This window comes from Melanaphis sacchari, unplaced genomic scaffold (genome assembly GCF_002803265.2).
Source record: "Melanaphis sacchari strain LSU unplaced genomic scaffold, SCAv2.0 Contig257_pilon_pilon, whole genome shotgun sequence".
Classification (NCBI taxonomy): domain Eukaryota; kingdom Metazoa; phylum Arthropoda; class Insecta; order Hemiptera; family Aphididae; genus Melanaphis; species Melanaphis sacchari.
The window spans coordinates 1-22,025 of NW_020271130.1; the positions used below are offsets into that span (position 1 = coordinate 1).

Below are 22,025 nucleotides of genomic sequence, written 5' to 3' on the forward strand. Positions count from 1 at the left end.
GTCTCATGGTCCATCACATTCGGAGGGAAGAAGATTCTCACTATCTACACTTGACCCTTTAATATACGGTAAAATAAATTTCGCATATGTTCAGTCATAATAGTATACTTACAATCTTTTCTTCCGAACCACTTGGTGTTTTGCCCCTCACAAACACCGATGAAGGTTCCTCCATTTTCTTTGCAGTTGTCCGCTATAAGGAATTTATATCATAATTAGAGCTCTAAATATCATGAAATTAATTTTACAATGATAATAATAGTATTTATACAAATCATAATATTTAAAAATGATTTTCAGATATTTGCTACAGGTTGCAATTTTAGTGCCTTGGCATTTATTTTGCGAGAGGTAATAACACTGTCAGTAAAATCGTTGCTGACACAAAAAATATATGGGAATGTTTAAAAGATCTATACATGCCAGTACCAAGCGAAAATGAAACAATAGCTGCAGATTTCAAGATCTGTGAATTCCAAATTGTATAGTGCATAAACAGTTTTAATATAATATATATAATAAAAATGGCTATATTATGATGTACTATAATATTGACCACAAACCATTTAAATATGTATAAATGTCAAATAAGCATCTAAAAGTATATTAAGACTAAAATAACATTTTGTTTAATTATCTATAGGTGCTATAGATGGAAGCACATCAGAATACAAAGATCTGAAATCTGGTTCATTCATTTAACTAGAATCGTACCACCGCTGGTGTACTTATGGAGTTGTGATGAGATGGTATATTTACAACAATTGATGCTGAATAGTAGGAGCAATAGTGACAGTGAGTTTTAGAGCTTGTCGTTTAGGCCGATGGTTGATATAGTATTTGATATACCAACAGGATCAAATTACCTCACGACCAAGGGGATATACAACAGCCCATATATTTTGTCGCGGATGAGCATTTTAAGTCCTATTTGATGAGGCCTTATCCAAGAAGAGTACTTGATAACAAAAAGAGAATTTAATTATAGATTAAGTAGAGGAAGAAAACAATCGAATGTGCTTGGGATGATGGCTAGTAAATTTAAGGTACTAAGTGCACCAATTATATGTGTAAATGAAGAAACAATAAGCAGCATATACGATGTATGTGTGTATTACATAATTTTATTCGGATTAGAGAAGGTAGAGCTTATCAACCGCAGTACCATAAGGAAACTGAAATGAATATGAATATTGGAATGAATTTGGAAGTAGAAAATGAAACAACAATTTACCAACCAGAAATTCGGCATCCGGACTTAGAGATTATCTGTCTAACTACTTCATACAACCACAATCTGCATTACCTTGGCAATGGAATTATTGTACATCGTAAATAATAGTATTTATCTTATATAATATTTATTTTTTTATAAAAAATATTATGTTAGGTCAGTTTATATTACTTATTAATTAATATTAAATTACTATTGTAGATTATTTTATTCAATGATTAATAATAAACGTACCTTGTCCTTTAACGATTTTGCCACACTTTCCCATGCCAAATCTGTTACATCTCGTTTTGAATAGTCGGATAACTATAATTGTACAGACAAGGGTGTTTTCAATTTCTTCCACAAGTTTAATGTTATAAACGGACGTCTTTTAAATATTTAACAAAATCGCAGACGACGTTGCAATGAAACTGAACATGTTCAGTCGCGCGCGATTTTGTACGTCGCAGTCGCTGCAAAATAGTCGCGTTGTGTATGAGAAGTACTATTTATAAACATTGGAAACACGGACGCGACAAAATCGCCAGTTTCGTCAGTTGCGTCGCGTCAATCGCGTCGCGCTAGTGGGAGAGCTGCCTTAGTTATTTGATAAGCTTCTTTTCTTTTTTTTACTAAGTTCTATTGAATATTCCACATGACAACCAAGCACAAGATTATATTTTTCAAGAAATAAAACTAATGCAAAAAAATTTCCATGATTTGCATTATTAATGTCAAGTAAATATTCATGTTTTCCTCTGAATGCCAGAATCTGAGTTTCAATAGATATTATAATATCTATTATTCTTTGCAATACAAGCGGTCTTTGTAATACTTCCGTATTATATTCTTTTGTTAATAGACTTAATGGACATGGATTTTTACTTTGTATAAGTTTGACATGTGATTGCTATCCTATGAGTATTACTTTGTTTGTGTGATTCAACTAGATTATATTTATGTTTTGTTGATGCTGTATTGCTGTTATACCCTGAGTAAAATGTACTAGTTCTATCAGTATAGCACAACAATTTAACTTAAAACATTTTATCGAGATGAAGTAAATGGGAAAGTCATTTTCATTTTCCTTTAAACCATAATTTTGTTTGACATTTGTCGATAATATAAATGACATGTTTTAAATAGTAAATTGTGAAGATCTTGAAAAGGTTGAATCGAATGGTATCTTAAAAAAATATAACTTTTTATTAGAATTTGCTTTAATTATGACAAAAGTGAATTATTCGCGTGAAAAAAAATGTATTATAAAATGTATTGATATAACTTTTGCCCACTGTTATAGATATGTAACATACTTAAAAATTCAATTTTGAGTTTTAAAATAAAGCTTGTGATTTTTTTCATTATTTTTCCTGAATTGCTGGTATTTTAATTAGTTTAAAAAGATTTATTTACAAAAAAAAAGTTGAGCATTGAAGGGTTAATATCAAGTGATATAATTAATGTCATTTGTTTTCTAGGTTTAGAAGGTAATGTATTTTCTAGAATTATAAAAGTATAGAAAAATTAAAGTTAACGCAAATATATATTTTTTTTATAAACTCAGGTTAGGTATTAAGTTAATTCATATAAATTCAAAATAATGATTCATACTTTAATAATTTATACCAATTGTATTAAATAACATAATACTTAATACAGAATATTATCAAATCTTTTTACCACATTTATTATCATTTATTTTTTATCATAATAAGTAATAACTATAATTAAATAAGTAATGAGTAAGAAAAAATAATTATATGAGTTAATTTCTTTGTCAATATTAGAACCAGTATCTTGAATATTTTTTAAGTATAAAATATGAATTATACTAATAAGTTTTCATTACATTAAATTGATTAAATCAAGATAGATATTGTGTTGCATTAAGGAAAATAAGTTAACATAAATATCTTCCAAGTATTAAAAATGTTAAACTCATGTAATATTTAAATGCAATAAAGTTATTATTCAATGCTGAAAATTCTTACCTACTTTAAATAAGTACAGTGTACACTATAACATTTTGTTTAATTATGAAGCATAAGAATAGTAGATGTATCATTACTAGTGCATTTATATTTATGATTTGTTTAAAAATATTGTTTCTAATTAATTTTATATAAATTAAGATTATTAAAATAAATTATTACAGAGGATTACAAAAATAAAATTAACAGAAATAATCATAAAGATATTTCCCATAACACTTTAGAAATTAATTTTAATTAAATGAATTAATCGATCACAGAAATAATCCAATACCTTTGAAAATGATTTTACAGTATTTTACACTATTACGCTATGGTGGGGACTTAATTTTATTTATTATGCTATAAATCTCAATCTTTTTTATTTTTATTTTTAAATAATTCTTTGAAATGGTTTACAAAATTATTTCTATCTATATTTGTTTTATTATGTCACCAAGCTATGTATCAATACTATTTTCCAAAATTTATACTTAATCATCATCAACACTCTAAGCTTTTTTCTTTTTTTTTTTCTTTTAATATGTTATGTTTTTTTGTTTTAATTTTATTTTATTTAGTAAATACAGGTTTTTTAGTTAATAAACAATTTTTGAAATCATTAAAACATAGATTATTTTCAATAAATTTTTATAAATACCTTTAACTATTTTAATTTTTTTTTCACTATCTAAGATTCCATGTCAATATAATTTTCATTTTAATCCTACAAATATTATTATTATTTTACTATTCAACTTTTTAAATTTACCTGAAACTTTTTTGTTAACTAAGGTAATCCATAAATATTATCTTTTGGACAATCAGAAGTATCAAAATGATTTGTTATAATTTTTATATCTTGGTAGAAATTATTAGTTTTTATTTCTATTATTAGTAAATCTGTATCATTATATAATAATTTAACTTTATTTCTATAAGCTTTTTTGATTAAATTATAATAAAAACATAATATCCTTTTAGATAAATCTAAAACACACATTGCTATGTAAATTGATTGTTTTAATTTATATTTTTGTTTTTTTTTTTTTTTTTTGTATATCTCTGCTAAAGTTTTTGTAAAAATTATTTTTCTATCAACATTTGATTTTGCAATTAATTGTTCTAATTGTTTTTCATTAAAATATAATCTTATCTTATATTAATATATTTTCAAACATTCATCATTGTACATCCATGAACACTATTTTTCATTAATTTAAAATATTTTTTTTTATTCATTCTTAGCTTTTGATCTAAAATTAGTAATAAAACCATTAAAAACTTTTAACCAAATAGATTAACTAAATTCTAAAATTCTATGAAATTTATCTAATTTTAAACCTAATTTAAAGTATAATTTTAAAGTTTATATTGAATTTTATAATTATTATTTTTTGTTTGTTTTAAGTTGTTAGTAGTTTAAAAAGTTGTTCGTTATCAATTATTTTTTCTGTTGCTAAAAAAAATCTGAATGTAGGTCGTGAAGTTCTTTAGAATAAGATACATCAACTTCTAAAATATATCCTTTAGGTGATTTTTAGAAATATTTATCTTATTAAAATTATCTAGATTATTAACTTATTTGAAATCTTCAATGGGCAAATGTTTACTTATTGCCCAAATATAAATATTATTTGTTTCCAAGTACTTTCTTCTATAAAAATTTTGATTCCTCGTTTTGTTATGTATTTCTCATACATTTATTGTTTACTTTCTAATATCTTTATCAAATATTAAACCATCACAAGTGCAGTAGATAGCATATTGGATGAATACCAATTTATTTTATAGGTATTAATGGAATAAGAAATTAATTTTTTGTTGGTTTGGTAACTACCCATATAGCAAAAGGATATTCAATAAATATTTGATGTACATTTATTCGTTTCTATTGATATATGATAAATATCTAAAATGGCACTGTTAAAAGTTTTTGGATATCAATGAGATGTTGAATGTATGTCTTATGAACCAAAAGTTCATAACTGGTGTACATATTAAGATGTATGACCGCAGTAAGCAAATTTTGACAGTCACCGGTGTAGTTTGATATTTACAATTTGTGTTTGGTAAATGTTGACCAGTTTAACGGTAGATATTATGGATAATAATAAATTAATTATCGCGTTAAAGTAGGTGAAACTAAAATTATTTACTATGTAAAGAACGAAGAACTATACGACATTATGCACAAGTTCATACAGAAACTAGTCATGGAGGACAAACCAGAATGATGAACGAATTGCAGAAAAATTTCAAAAATATAATATAATATGAAGTTGTTATATGTTATTTTTAAATTTATGTGTTCAATGCCAAACCAAAAAAAAAAAAAAAAAAATTCTGAAAAAAAAGGTATTGTAATCAAACCTATTATAAGTCGTGAACTTATTCCCGGTGTCAAGTAGACTTGGTAGACATGCAAACTTGCAAATATGGTGCGCTTAAATTTATGTCAAATTATCAGGATCAACTTACCAAGTTTATTCAATTAACACCTCTAAAATCTTAATCCACAGTAGAAGTTGCATACTGTTTATTGAATATATTTTTTATTTTTGGTGCTCCAAAAATTTTACACTCTGACTACGGACGAGAGTTTGTAATACAAAAAAATGTAATTGTACGAATGGGAGAATACTTTGTAACAGTAAATGTCACGATAATTTACTGTGTTGTAATAAATAAACTTAAAAAATATGAATTACCTAAACTATGTATTAAAAAATTAATTTGTTAAATTATATTTATTTATGAATTTATTACCTATCTATTTGATTATATTACGTTGTCAGACATGTTAAAATTCACTAAATAACTATTGTGTATTTCAACAAATACTTTTAAATGTTTGCATTGTGAGATATTTAAAATAAATTGATAACATTCACCAAAATGATCAGTAAATTTCAACTTACACCAGTAACTCAACATTCACTACCATGTGGTCATACACCTTAACATATATACAAATTTAGATATTTACTCAATATTTCTACTGTAATAACCAAGAGATATCTTACATCTCACATATATTTAACCATTGTTTTATGAATATTGATTTTTTTATAAAATATATCTGTAAGATATCAATAACATAACTTTAGAATATTTTTAAAAATTTATTAGATATCAAATGTCTTATCGAACTAAAGTTCATAGTTGGTTTATAAACAAATTATAATATCAATTCATTATTTCTACCATAATAATGCCTAGATGAAAAATATAACAGATTATTTTTAAAAAATATAACTATATCTATATTTTATAAGGTATCAACAATATAACTGTAGAACATTTTTTAATATCCAAGATATATTCAACTTATACTTATATACAAAATGTTTATAAATAGCTATAGTATATATTTAAATGCAAATTTTTAAAAAATGTTTATGAAATCAATATAATAATTAATAAATGTTAACATTTATGAGTTTTTGATTAAATTTTATATAAGTTTTATTTTATATAATGTCAAATAAAGTTTTAACTGAATTTATATTTCAGTAAAAGAAATTAATTAAAAAAAAAAGTACAGAATGCAAATAAAAATAAAAATATATCAAATATAGTATGTCCTTGTTAAAACGCTTTTATATATTAGCAGCTGTGGCATACAATCAAAAAAATAATACTAAACTTATATAGTATTATATAGGTACATTATAGCACCTATATTTAATTGAAATTAACATATAAAAATTAAAAACAAATTGTTATAAAAAATAATAATAGTGGATCAACTTATTATAGTGGATTTTTCTTCTCCAGCCTTCCCTTAACACTGGTGAGCCATTTTCCTATAACCGTAATTACCTCATTACCACAGCAGCTTTTGAACTTTGACTTTTTAATACCCTCTATACAACAGAAAAAATTTACTTTATTATGATAAAAAAAAAAATATGATTAATTAAATTACCATATATTACTTTATTTATAGATAATACTGGAAAATTATTTTTATTTCTGTACTATATTAGAATTATTAAACACTTCAAATAGTTCTTCCAGTCTATTAGAGATCTTGCATAATTCTCACTTTTTAAAAAGCCAAATAGTTTATTATAGTTTTTTGAAATTCTATAGAAAAATAAAAAATACATTAAAAAAATAATTTAGAACTATATAGTACAATTGATAATTGTGTACATACTTTTATTATTTGCAGTCTGCAATAGTGATAAAGAAATGTCCTGTTATGTACAAGAATAATTTGAAATTTTAACTAAAAATTAAAAATCATAATATCTGTATTGAATATCATGAACATAAAAATAAAAATAAAACAGTATTATTATTTTAAACATATATTATATTATATTATTTTAAACATACTAGGGTTTGGTTTTTCATTTTTTTCATTTTTTTTTTGTTTGTCATTATTGGTGGTAGGTATTACTTTTTTTGATGAAGTTATAAAATGAAGATGTTTAGAATTGATAGCTGCAGATTTATCTTATTACTGACATAATTTAATAAATAAATTAAAATTCTTTAAAGCGTAAAAGTTTTGTTCATTATTAGTAATGATAAAAATTAACAATAAAAATATATTAAAAATGCTTAACTCACCAATTATAAATTCATTACCATCAATATCTGAAAAAATAAATTATAATTTTTAGAACAATTAAAGAGGGAATTATTTAAAAAAATGTACTATTTCAATATAAAATGTCTATATAATACAATATATTACTTTTATTGTTACGTTATACTGCATATATTGTACTTATATGCATAATATATAAAATATATTAAATTTGTAAAAATATTAGAATTAATATCTTTTATATCATATAACTGATTATTATTGGCATTATCACTTTCAAGATGAATTTTTTGATCGATACTAATAAGTAGATTGTAATCTCTATCTGCATGATCATTAGTACTATCAATTGATGTTATACAAATAAAAAAATAATAAATATAGATTAAACCCTGGATTTAACTTATTTTGTTGTTTAAACTATAATATTATGGTAATTATTAGAATTTATTAATATTAATTTTTGAATAACATAGACTTAATGCTGAAGTACTTAAAGTAGGACTTATTATCCATCATAAATCACTATGGGTATGTGTCAGTCCAGATGGTCTTGTTCAAAAATGGATATATTGAAAGAGTTCTTGAAATTAAGTGCTCTATCTCTTGTAAAAATAAACAATTTATTGAAAATTGAGTGCTTAATTTAAAATACTTACAATTTATTAATAGAAAACTAGAATTAAAAAAGTCTTCTGTATATTATACCCAAGTCTAACTTTTAATGTATTGTATAGGTTTAAATTACTGTGATTTTTTTATCTATATTAATATTAAGCCTATTTTATTAACTATTAATAGAGACGAAATCTTCCTTAATTCTTTAATGCCCAAAATTGAATATTTTTACTTACCAAAAGTACTTTTTTAAATTGAATCATTATATTTTATTTTATCTACATATTTGTTATTAATATTATTATTATTATTTTTAATTGTTCAGACAATTCAAGTTAAATTTTTATATAAATTACATATTATAAAAAATAGATTTTATCATGTATAAGGTAACATTTATTAGGTGTTGAAAAAAACATACATATATTAAGACTTGCTAACCCTATGAAACAGTATACAATTTATTTAAAAAAAAAAGTGAGTACTAATGTTTTTAATTTGTAGAATTTGATCTTAATATAAAATATTAAACAACTATTACCGATAAATTGCTTAATGTATTGGTAAATTTAAAAAAAGGAAACATATATTAAATGCACAATTATTAAATCTATTTATACCTATTGTGTAATTATTGGTAATTGTAAATTAGTTAATGTACAGTATATATGCATTATGTCATCTATGTGAGGGAGTAATTCTATTTGAATTTTATTTAAAATATTATAAATTTTTAATCTAGTAAAAAAATCTTTTTGTGTGTATTCGTACACTTGCTACAGAATAAATTTCAATAACTTCTTCTTCACTGAATCGACCGTTGTGTAAGATTGGGGGCATAATTAATATAGAAAATTTACTTACTTCACAATTTGTTTTGATTTCAGGAAAACCATTATCAGCTAAAACCTGATCTCCAGGCTCTAGTTTAGAAAAGAATCCACTGTCTTTGGTAATAAATGTATCACTTGACCTCAGTAGAATTTTGAAAGGAAACTTATAACACCATTAGGTTTAATAGCAACAAGACATCTAATGATATATGGATTTTTATATCTTGAGTACATGCATACTCTTTGCTCTACAGTAGGTGGCTGCTTGACTTTAATTTCAATACAGTCTATAATACAACGGCAGTTTGAATAGTTTTTTTTTTAAAGCATGTGGAAGAGTTGCTGAATAGTATCTATACTGAGCCAAAAAAGAAATTGTTTAGTTTTTTTTGATAAAATAGATAGTAAATAAAAAAAATCCTGCTAGCAGAGGTACAATGAATTTTAAGTATAATCCCAATTGTTAACTAATACCAAGTTTTATTTTCATTAAAATAATAAGAAGTTTATTGGAGTTGTTTAATATGCTATTAACACCAGTGATTGGTAACATTAACTAATATGTTAAATACAACATGAGAAATGTCTGTCAAATTTTTCAAAAAACGTTCACTGTTAATAGATTCATAACCTTGAAGTTTATCACAGGATAAACAAGAATTATTAGATTCAAAGTTAAGATCACAAGATTTATGTTTAACATTTTGTTGTTGTTTAATTACGAAATTAGCTGAAGTTGTTATAGAAGTACTACTATAATTATTATTAAAAAAGGAACATTCAAACAAAAAATCTTTTACATCTGTAACATCTAAAGAGACTTGGTTTCCTATTTCACATTTAGTTAATGTCTAATTATTTTTTAATGCATTAATTCTAATATCAATAGGATTTGAATTGGATTCAATACCAGGATCAGTAGATTAACCCTCATTACTGTTACGGTGGCAAAAACGTTTGTATCTTGAGAAATTTTGAAGTTCATTATTTTTATTTTTTTTTGTATGCTGTTGGAAATATAGTAGGAATATATGCAGAACTGTTGGGATGTCTTGATGATTTGTTTCCAACAAAATGATCTCTGCATATAATTGTATGGGCAGTTGGTATCCTCCACGGTGTTTCATCATAACTTTAGACACATAAAAATTAATAAAAAATATAATTTGTTTTATAAAACTATAAACTCACATTTATAATGCTTAGCTAATTCTTTTAATACTTTTAATCCACTTTTTTTAAGCTCTTTCTCATGTTGTCTATTTGGGAAGTTAAAAAATGCATGGCCTGTTCAGTAAGTATTACTGCAACTAACAACACAACACATCTTTTGACCATTTTTATTTTTATTGTTACTCATTTTAAATTTAAATAATACAATTTGAAAAAATAAAACTAAACAAATATTAAGTAGAAGGTAACAACTTGCTAGTTCTAATTTATAATATTAATATTTTGAATATTAATTTTACCTATTACTCATACGAGGACAGAAATCACTAATCAGTTATCAAAATCTAAAATTAATTAAAAAAATTAATTATATTATTATCATTGATTTTTGCATCAGCTGATCTTTTAGCATATAATGATAATTTAATAAAAATAACTAAAATAGTTAAATACGTATTATAATGTGTTTAAAACAACGATACAGTCAGATGTAACATAATAACATTGATGCACTGTAAAATGTATTAATTATACATTATATGTAATGTTTATAATTATATATTCATATACACATTTAAATTGTTGCTACCAAATTGTTCATAATTTGTCCGCTACGGCGCGCTCTATTTCATAGTCTGCACGGCGTCTTTAATTAATAATATAATAGGCGTATGTACCAATTATTATCCATTTAATTATTTACATAAATTAAACTTATTGTGTTTTTTGAAAGCACTCGACAGAGTCTAAATGCAAGAAATTAAATCGATTAATCCTTTGAAGACCAACAATAAATGATGATAAAAATTAAATTTTTTATTTTTGCACTATTATATCTGCTGTTCTTTTTAGGCCTTTTAATACCTTGTGTAATTAATCCTTGTGCTACTGCTCTTCAAAATCGTAGAACACTTAATTTGATATCATTAAGTTTGTTATTAATGACAAATTAATTTACAAATATGATATCAATAATACCTCAAACAATCTATGCCACCATTTTCTTGATTTTCTATTAATATTATAAAAGAGCTCGTAATTGATATGTTTTGTTTACTCCCCTCATGTACTTATTATAATCAATAACTTTTATAGTTTTTTTGTTTTGTCATGTTCAGTTTGCAACACACTACTTTCTTCAACACCGTGGAAATTAGATACCAAGTGTACAATTCTATTATCCTTCCACTTATAACTAAACGAGAGGTTTTTAAATCATACATAGGTACTCTTTTCTAAAGTTTTATCTTCAGCTAGAGAAGGAACACCCTTTCTATTCAATCGTATGGTACTACATGTAAGGGTGTTTTCTAATTTTAATTTTTTTAATAAATTTATAGATGTAAAATAATTATCAAAAAAAAAAAACGTTTTCATTTCTTTATTCTAATAAGGTTTTGTTAGGTTTAGAACTACTCTCTAGTTCAAACCAAAATCAACAAAGTTATCAATTACTCCCTCTTTTCCTTGATAAATAAAGAACCTACTAATGTACCCATTTTGATCAGCTAAACAACATATCTTGTATCTTTTTTTTATTGGTTTCATTGGATTGTATTGTTTCATTGAGCCCTTTGGATAAAATAATTGACTCATCCACACTCACTTCTCTAGTTACTTTATATAATTCCATGAATTTATTATTAATAGAATCGAGGAGTGATCTTAGTTTAAAAAGTTTATCTTTATTATCAGGAGACTTGGTATTATTATTATTAATATATAAAAAATACAAAATATCATTGAATCGCTTTCGACTCTTAGTATTAGAAATTAATTTTACACCTAAATCATTACTTGTAGACCAATAATCTTTCTTGGATGGTAATCTATTATACCTAATTACAAAATGTATACCAATAAAAGCTTTCAATTCTTCAATTCTTAGGTTCAAATTTTTCCCTCATTGAGTAGTATATAAATTTGATTGTGCATAGATATTTTCCAAAATATGGCCACACACTTGAATAAATATATATCAGTTGGACTTGCAAAATTGACAAACGATCCATGAATAGGTCCTATGTAACAATTTTATTTTTATATTAAACATAGTACCTATAATGTACCATATACATTTATCATTAAATTATGAACAAACAATAATAAAAATTAAAAATACCTTGAAAATCACTGAAGTCAAGAAAATTGATATGATCTAATTTTTTTTTTCAACCCATGTCACTACTACAGTGGCATATTTAGGTTTTTTTCATGGGGGGGGGTATGACTTTATAAATGAAGATACCAATGAGAATATTGTACAATATATTATAATATTTTAATTCTTGCAAATTTAATAAATTATTGATAAAAAAAAAAATAATAATAATAATTTTTTAAATAATATGATGACTATAAAATTATTTGTGTGTATACAGTCTATGGGGGGATTTATACCCTTGATCCCCTCCCCGTAAATACACCATAGCACTATCAGGAATATTTTTCTTTTTATTAATTATTTTTCTTTTCTTACTACATTTAATATTATCTCTTTCTTTAGAACTGTCATCAACATAATCATCGAGCACGTCTTCGAATGTAGTATTATGTATTGGCACAGCATTAGATGGCCCTGCAATGTTTTCAGCCTCATTGGTAAATTCTATAGGAAGATCTGTATAAAATATATTTATATAATAAATATAATGAAGAAAAAAAACAAAAAAAAAATAAATATTCTTTTATCATGTATAATTCTTTATAAATTACATACCCATTATATTTAGTGTAGAGGTTTTTACAATCGTGCTTGAATCTATTAAGTCTTAGTCTAGTTTTATTTGCTTGATTCTTGGCAATTAATGAATCATTATTCGCCATGCACATTTAGTACTATTTTGATTGAGTTAATATGTTGGAACTGGCTTCACTGAATTATCGGTAATAAAGTGGTCAATAGTCTAAATTTTTGTTATTTAGTATAGAATAAATTTCCCTATCGAGATAAATTTGATATAATGTGAAAGAAAAAAATTATTTAGTGATAATAAATAAATACTTGTTGGATACTACTTGATTTAATTTATTTAAAAGTCAATAAGATAGGCACTAGATTAGGTAGGTACTTAGAAGAATATATTAATAATTGTTATTAAAATGAATGATTGGATATGCAACATTCAAGTTGTTAATTGTTAGGATCATATATTTAGACATCATATCTTCAAAACTCCAAATTATTATTTATTTAGAGAATTTTTCTACTTTATAAATGTCTCATTTTTCACTTTTAAATGGTTTGGAATAAAAGCTATCAATTTTTTCAAATTGTTTTTCAAACAAAATCAACTTCTGTAGATCTTAATTATAGCAAATATTTAAAATTTTAATAATTATAAATATATTTTCTATTTTCAAACCAACATATGAATTAGGAGCAGAATGGGTTTCAATTTGAATTTTATCTAATAATAGTATTTTATATTGATGAGAAGAAATTCCATCTATTAGAGGACCATAACAATGCAACAATTTAAAGTTCTGATTAAAATAATTTTCATTTACAAGTTTATCTACTAAGATATTGAGTATAAATTGTTTTTCACTCCTCACCACTTTAGAGGTTTATCATTTTTTCAAACCATTTTTTTTTAAATAGCTCATATAGTTTTCAAATTTGAAACCGCTTATTGTGTCAAGGGACCCATAGTTATCATAATATTTAAACAAATGAATTAAAGCAAGTATATTAGCCAAAATAAAATGTTGCCTTACAAGTTTCCAAGTTTTTGAACAAAATTGATCATTAGATATTGAGTAATATATGATAAATTATTGTAATTAGGACAGACTTAGAAAGATAATCATTGCAACGTGTAAACACAAAAAAATGTTCATAAAATTCTTTAGATGTGATTGATTGAATAGGCCCAATATACAATAAAAATAGTTTAAACTCAGTGGTTTTCCATCTTGGTAATTTTTCTAAAGATCTTGGTTTTTTTGCAAAATCATTAATTGTATTATATTTTAAAGACAAAAGTCTTTCTGAAATTTTTTTTATCAAATTGGGATTTATTTTTTGGTTTGCTTACTTCTCTATCTAATCTATCTCCTAGTTTTCATGACATGATTATTTACATACAACACGCATATAGTCTAAACTAAAATTCTTCACTATGTTAAGAGAAGGGATATTTAATGTTTCTGTTGTATCATCACAGCTACTATGATATTTTTGTTGAATTTTATCATCAAAATCTTCATGAGTTCTTCTAGGACATCCTGTACCAGGAAAACAAACTCTTCTAAACAAATATTGACTTTGAACTGTACACCAGTGCATAAAAAAAATCCTGTATGTGATTTTGTTTTAAGTAAAAATGCTTTAGCTAATATATCACAACAAAAACAACCAATAACAACATTTTTATGAACTGTGGTTAAAGTTTTATTGTTGAAAATGTCTACATCAACACCATTTTAAATGAGAGCCCTTACTTCATCAACAAAATCTTTTAATATAAATATTACTATCCCCAGGTTTATTATGGTCTCAATAAATCCCAATAGGAAAAACAGTTAAATCAGTTTGCTTTATATAACCTAGATTTGGCAAAAACAACTACTAGAATTCTTCGTTAATGGTAGGGTAGGTCGTCTAAGTAGAAGGTTTAAATTGGAAATTATTTACTGTATTTGCAATATCCTGACAAGTTATATCATCAGGACTATTGTTAATTTAAAACGAAGGAGCAACAATCACTTGTGGGGAAGACACATCTGCAAGTGAATGTTTAATTAAATTTATCTTGCAGAGTATTCTTATACATTTAATTGATTAACTTAGACTATTTTGTCTTAACATTATATAGCTGTAAGAATATATTTTATGAAGAAATATGATAAATATATAAGTTTAATATAAGCAAAATAGTATAGAAATATGTAGGTATACATAGGCGGGCGTGCACACTCCAAAAGTAGATAGTTTACTAGTGCTCATATATTATTATCGGCCATCTATATTAAGACTATCCAACTTTTTTTTAATCTTAATGTGCTTTTAATATACATACAATAAAAAAATACAAGTTGTACATTACTATACATCATTTCTGAGAGAGTAGTCATGGCCAGTTAACATTCAAAATACAATCAAAAAGGAAAAATAAATGAATATTATTATTTATAATAGACGATCACAAGTTTTACTTTGTAAATTGTAAATTGAACAAATGGTTTCTCAGTATACAATTACAATTAACTCATGACAATTTTTAATATATAATACCAGTCACTACACGTTTACACATTAAACTACATACATACAGACTTTCAACAATAGTAGAGTATACCACAGTGAATTATCCTAATTTTTTGAATTTTCTTTAAAAATATAATCTAATTCAGACATCTTGGGCACTTTGGTCTATGAAATTCACAGGGCTATGTGTTGGTATCTGTAGTAATATTATATTTTATTACTGTGGAGATCACAGCTGTAGTATTATTACAATAATTATATATATTGAAAATATTAAATAACTTTATGGCCCGCGTGCTTTATTACACATCTTTGAATCAAATTAATTTATTCTTTAAAAATTATAACATGATACTATAATGTACATGTGTGACACAACCATATAGGTATGTTAGACGAAAAACATGGCACCGCAATAAATTATACGAGTACATAGATCTATCTATGTACAAAAAATGATATATATCAATATATCACATTATTTGCTATATGGCACAAGCAATTAAATTATTTCTTCGTTAAGCTTAACGTTTTATAGCTCCAGATTGAAATTTACATTTATCCATTTAAAAACAAATTAATTTCTATAACAATAATAAATTAAACTTGAACTTCAATCCTTAAAATCAGGCAGGGTTTTTTAAATAGTAGTTATAGATATGTTGTCATTTATAAACATAGGAATGAAGAGTTAATTTTTTTAATTTATTTCTTGGATCCAGTGTAAAAAATATACACCGTGATATTCATTTTTATTTTAATAAACTAGAAGTTACTTTTAAATTTTTAGTATCAACAAATAATTTGCTTTCAGATAATTATGAAACATTTAATGAAATAATTTCCAATGTTCTACAATAAATACATAGAATATTGTATATTGATCAACAATAAGTATTTGTTAAATTATTTAGGCCATACTGATAATATAGGTAATGTAATAATTGATATGATACAAGTGAGGATGTTATAGAATATAAATAATGTCTCTTATCAAATTAATAAAATATATTTTAGGTGAATAAAAAATAATTTTTGGTAAGATTATTAAAAAAGGTTTTTTAATGGTATTATTACATAAATAATTGGATATCACAAGTTTTTATAATTTATCTATAATTTCAGTAAGAGCGTATACAATTATAAAATAATCTAATAAACAAACATAAAATATTTGTAATTACTGCTCCCCTAGTAGTGCCACATAATCAAGAAAAATAATATATGCAAAAAAGTTTTACTTTTATCAACTTGCTTGTAAAAATGCTAGTACAACAATATTAACTGGACATTTATACTACTTAATGCTTAAGGTATTGAATTTACACTTGGGGAAGAAAAAAAAATGAAAGTAAAACCAAATATTACATTAATTATTCAAAGTCCTCTCAAATCAAAGTGATGTGTAATATGTACTAAAATATTTATATTGTTATAATTGTAAAATAATATTGAACAATTTTTGGTGACTAAAACTATAGTAACAATATTTAATCACTTTAAAATAAATACGTTTCATCATAATTCAAACTTAAATTTTTTTTTTTATGTTGAAGGTTTTTTCAATATCTTAAATTGACAATTTATATATTTTAATTGGGAAGACAACTAATCTCAAATAATTAAACCACTGTATATTTTATTTAAAAAAATTAATATTATTTTTAGTTGACATTAAAGCTGTTATTACATATTATTTCTGCCGATCAAATCATTTATTTACTCAATTCAGTATTCATTCACATTTTACAGTTATCGGCTATTGTGTTGTCGGTTGATTGTGTAATTAGTTACCTAATAATACAATTTTTTTTATTATTAAAATAATTAAATAAATTAAAAAAATTGTTACCTAATATATATGTAAACCATTTCAGTTGCAGTGTAATCTGTTATTATATATGGAATGAATTATCTATTTTAAGTGTAACAAAAGCAGTTCCTATATTTTTTTTTTCTTATTTATAAATGTATTTTTTTTTTAAGTAGCACATTTAAAATTAAAGTTTTTATTAAATCAAAATTCATAAATTTTCAATAGGGTGAAGATAAACTACTATTTCCTAACTTTTTGAATACCCTGTGAATTTGTGAATTAATAAACAAAAAGTTGTTTTTGTTAATTTTTATATAAAACGTATAAATAAAATTCAAGACAAGCTGAGTATCATAAAATAATTTTTATTATTAATTGGGTCATAAAATTCAAATGTCAAAACTTCATCTTACAAATAAATTCAACTAATTTAACAATAAACAAAATTCAATTTTTATTCCAAACGCATTTTTTTTTTTTTTTTTATACACAAATATAAGAGTATGAATTATTGAAATTTAATTTAATAAAATACAACACCAAACTTAATTATTATTATTATTTTATAGAAAAAATAAATAGCAAACTTAAATCTATTATGTATATAAATAAAATATTACTAAAATATAAATATAAAAATTGTTGACAAAAAAAAAAAAAAAAAACACATATTTTTTAAACTGTAATAGGTACTTAAATAGTTCTAAAAATATTATGGTACAAAATAACATTTGAAACTCAACAGTTTTGTTGATAACAGACATAACACCGGATATTTTTGGAATACGAACAATTGACCTCAACTATAGAGAGTGACAAGTGCTTTTAAAATTAATTATCGTTAATTTAATAGTTAGATAGAATATAAGATATAAATTTTATTGAAGTAATTCTATCTGAAACCATAAATTATAATTATACTTATATAATTATAAAAATTGCCCATATAAAGCCTAATTTAAAAATTTTTTGATTCAGGGAATTTTATAACATGAGGCCTATATGTGAAAATCCATTTTTAAACTTTTTTTTTTGAGGGGGCAAAAATGTCTTAACAATATGAGTTCTTGATCCCATTATATATACATTTTAATAAAACACAGTACACTTCATATTTGTACACTTGTTTATATAGATTTTTTTTAGCTCTTTGTGCAAAGTCATTAATGATGTTGTCTTATTCTTATTGTTTTGTTATTTCGTAGTTAATTGTAAGATCATCAGATTTTCTAATCTTTATTGTGATAAATACAATTTCAATCAAAAAAATTAACAAAATATATGAGGTCACTTAAAATTGGAGGTTTAAATAGTACTCGCCTAAATCAGGCTCTACGAAAAGAACAATTGTGTAAAGATAGTTAGTATAACAATGGAGGTTACAAAAAAAAAAAAAATTATAAAATATCAAAAATTTGCGGACTCTGTGGTAGTGATGATCTGGTCACTGTGATAGTCTGTCAAGAGGTGTAGAAAGGTTTTATTATTGAATAACCGACATGTTTTTGAAAGGTCACAGTTACTTTACTTGTGTAACATAAGTTGTGTTTTATTGCCAAAGAAAACGACGCAGTGGTATGATAAGTAAAAAAAAACAAATAGAATAAAAAGTTGATCGAAATATTGACATCTGTATAATCGAGTTAGTACTGTGGTACGAAGGAAAGAAAGCAGCTGAATCTACACAAGCAATGGTGGTTTATCTCAAAGATGGGCCTGTGTGCAAACCTTAAGAAAGGCCCCCTTCATTTTTTTTTATTCTAAAATTCTTATACAAATTCACAAGGTACTTTCCATTTTTATTAAAATTTCAATTACATAAAAAATAAGATGATATTACGTCATACAAATAAAATAACATAATATATCTATCAATAATGATAAAAAATATAGTACCTAATAATAATATAATAATTCAATGGAAATTTCGTTTGCATGCTTTTTTTTCTGCAAAATTATTAGTTATTTCTTTTAAATTTAACTGACGAGCTCGATCGTTTTCAATAGATAGAATTCCAAGTCCCCTGAACCTTTCTTCACACATTGTGCTTCGTAAATAATTTTTGATCAGTTTTAATTTTAAAAATGATCGTTCTGCTGTAACAATTGTTACAGGAAATCTCAAAAATAACATGCACGCTGTACATATTTCAGAAAACGTTGTTGCTAATGTGGGATTCTTTATAACAAGTAATTCGGTAATTGCTTTTACCGATGTTCGTTTTGTAATTTATTTTTTAAAACAAGATCTGAACGATAATATTGTCTATAATACGACGGCTTATAAGCGACAAGGCGATAACAAAAACCCACGGGAAACAGATTGCTGTAAATAACGTTTAGTCGTCGTCACAAAAGTATAGTACATACAATATCTATATTTTATAACAAAGATGATATTATAATTATACTGATATCAGATTGAGAAAATGAGAACCATTTGAAATAGAAAACAATTTTTTTATTTTTTCGTAAATAACTGTATTTGTTTAATTTTTCTTTTGTGGAACATTGAGCAATATAGACCCCTCCCCCCAAACCGAAGGTCTGTAGCATTTGCACACATCACACACATGTATCACACGCCACTAAACACAAGCTAAAGTAATGGTTGGGTCGGAACAACCAGTTCCATAGTTATATTAGATTTAAATATGCATTTACCTATATGTTCATTAAAGTTTTGTAGTTTAATACCAAATTCTGAAATAATAGATGTTTTAAATACCTTATTATGTGATATTAAATATTAATTTTTAATATTTTTAATTATTCTATTTACTGTAGTTTAATTATTCTTCTATATGTGCAACTCTTAGATGTCAAATGTCTTTGATTTTACTACGCTATGCAAATAGTATGCATGTACAGAGCCGGATTTAGTATTTTGTCGCCTATTGGTTATAATCCATAATACATTTGTCATGTAATTCTACACATGGATATTTTACTTCAAAAAGGCATAAATATATTTATTAATATATTGTGTCAAAATTAGGTTAAATTAAATTAGTAATTCTAATGATATTAGAAAATTACTATTTTATTAACAATTAACATATCAACTAATAATATTTGATCTGTTGTCACTTATGGCTACTTTTACATATTGCATATAAATACTACCAACTTGTCTTAAAGTTTAATTCACATATGGGTTCTAGTGTTCATTCGCGGGGTGTGGTCTTATGCATGTATGATTTCACAAAGTTTTTTAACAAAATAAATTGTCAAATTGTATTCAAATTGTTATTTACTTAAAATTTTGCTTTATCAAATAATAAAATTAAAAACTAATACTATAGGTTCTGTCTTTGGTATAAAAATAAATAAATAAATAAATTTCTATGAATTTAAAACTGGGTATAGTTTTCAAAAGGTTATAAGTTTCACTAAACTAAAAATATTTAAATAATAATCAGAAAAATTGCTGATAACACATACTTAAACATGAAAATTTTTTAAACTTAACTTTTTAAATTATTTTTTTATTTAAATTTACTACTGAGCACAACTACAACCATTTAATATGCATTTAAACTTTTCCATACTCAAATCGTCTTTTGCACAGTCCAAATCAATTGATTCAAAATAAAAATCATAATGCCAATCTTCATATAATGAATCCACCGTTTCCAAATATTGATAGAACTCATTACACTTTTCTTCATTTTTAAGTATTTTATAAAGATTAAACAATTTTTCTAAATTGACCATTAAAGCATGAAATGGAGGGGTATCATTGACATTTTTATCTATAATAAAATAATTTGGTTTATTATATAATTTGATACTTTAAAATAATTATATGATTTTGATTAAACTATTGTAACTTACAAATTTGTAATGATTGCAATAAACATTCTTCAGCCCGTTGAAAATTGTGAATATAATCTAAAAATAAAATACCCAATGACCTTAAAGGTCGAGCAACTTCAATGTGGTTTTCACCTAAAATTAATTTACTGATTTCAACTGCTTTTAAATTTACTTCTTCACTTAGCTGTAAACATATTAATAATAATAATAATAATAAATTCACTACTCTAAACAGAAAAATAATTTAAATATTACCAAAAAATTATCCTGATTTAAATAAAAAGTTCCTAGTGATTTGTATGCTTTTGCTGCAAGCACAGAGTGTTCTCCAACTGATAGCATAATACTGTTTAATCTATTTAAATGATAGGTATGAGCTTCTTTTAATATCATAAACTTCCACTGTGCCTCTATTTCATCTATATCATTACTAAGATCTGAAACAATGTATTTTTACTCTAAAAAATTTTCAATTTTTACCCTTTTTAACCCCCTTAAGGATTGCAATTTTAAAAATCCTTTCTTAACGGATTCCTAAGTCATAATAGATATCTGTATGCCAAATTTCAGCCCAATCCAATGGTTTAAGCTAAACATTGTTGATAATTCAGTCTGTCAGCTTACTATTTTATACAGTGTGTTCAACGATAAAGGTAACACGAAATATTTCGAACGCATGACCTTGTATGCAATTCGGGTTTTTTGTAATGTATAAAGGACATAAAATTACATTTATTTTTTTTAAGTGGCACCTCCCTTTTTTGAGTTCAAATTTGAATTATATGAATTTTTTCAAGCAAC

General features: G+C 24.4%; 1 protein-coding gene and 3 pseudogenes across 1 annotated transcript in view; 1 reads left to right on the plus strand and 3 right to left on the minus strand.

The window, feature by feature from the left end:
- Positions 1 to 419: 419 nt before the first annotated feature.
- On the plus strand, positions 420 to 1,335 carry LOC112595104 (annotated as a pseudogene).
- Positions 1,336 to 8,991: 7,656 nt separating this feature from the next.
- Positions 8,992 to 10,564, minus strand: LOC112595128 (annotated as a pseudogene).
- Positions 10,565 to 12,162: 1,598 nt separating this feature from the next.
- LOC112595102 lies at positions 12,163 to 12,557 on the minus strand (annotated as a pseudogene).
- An 8,349-nt stretch (positions 12,558 to 20,906) lies between these two features.
- Positions 20,907 to 22,025, minus strand: part of LOC112595114 — a 3,646-nt gene continuing 2,527 nt past the window's right edge. The window contains exons 3-6 of the mRNA XM_025340206.1: positions 21,480 to 21,661; positions 21,243 to 21,408; positions 21,120 to 21,160; positions 20,907 to 21,065 (exon numbers count right to left, since the gene is read on the minus strand). Coding sequence (XP_025195991.1) covers positions 20,907 to 21,065; positions 21,120 to 21,160; positions 21,243 to 21,408; positions 21,480 to 21,661 — 548 coding nt within the window. The remainder of the gene's footprint in view (positions 21,066 to 21,119; positions 21,161 to 21,242; positions 21,409 to 21,479; positions 21,662 to 22,025) is intronic.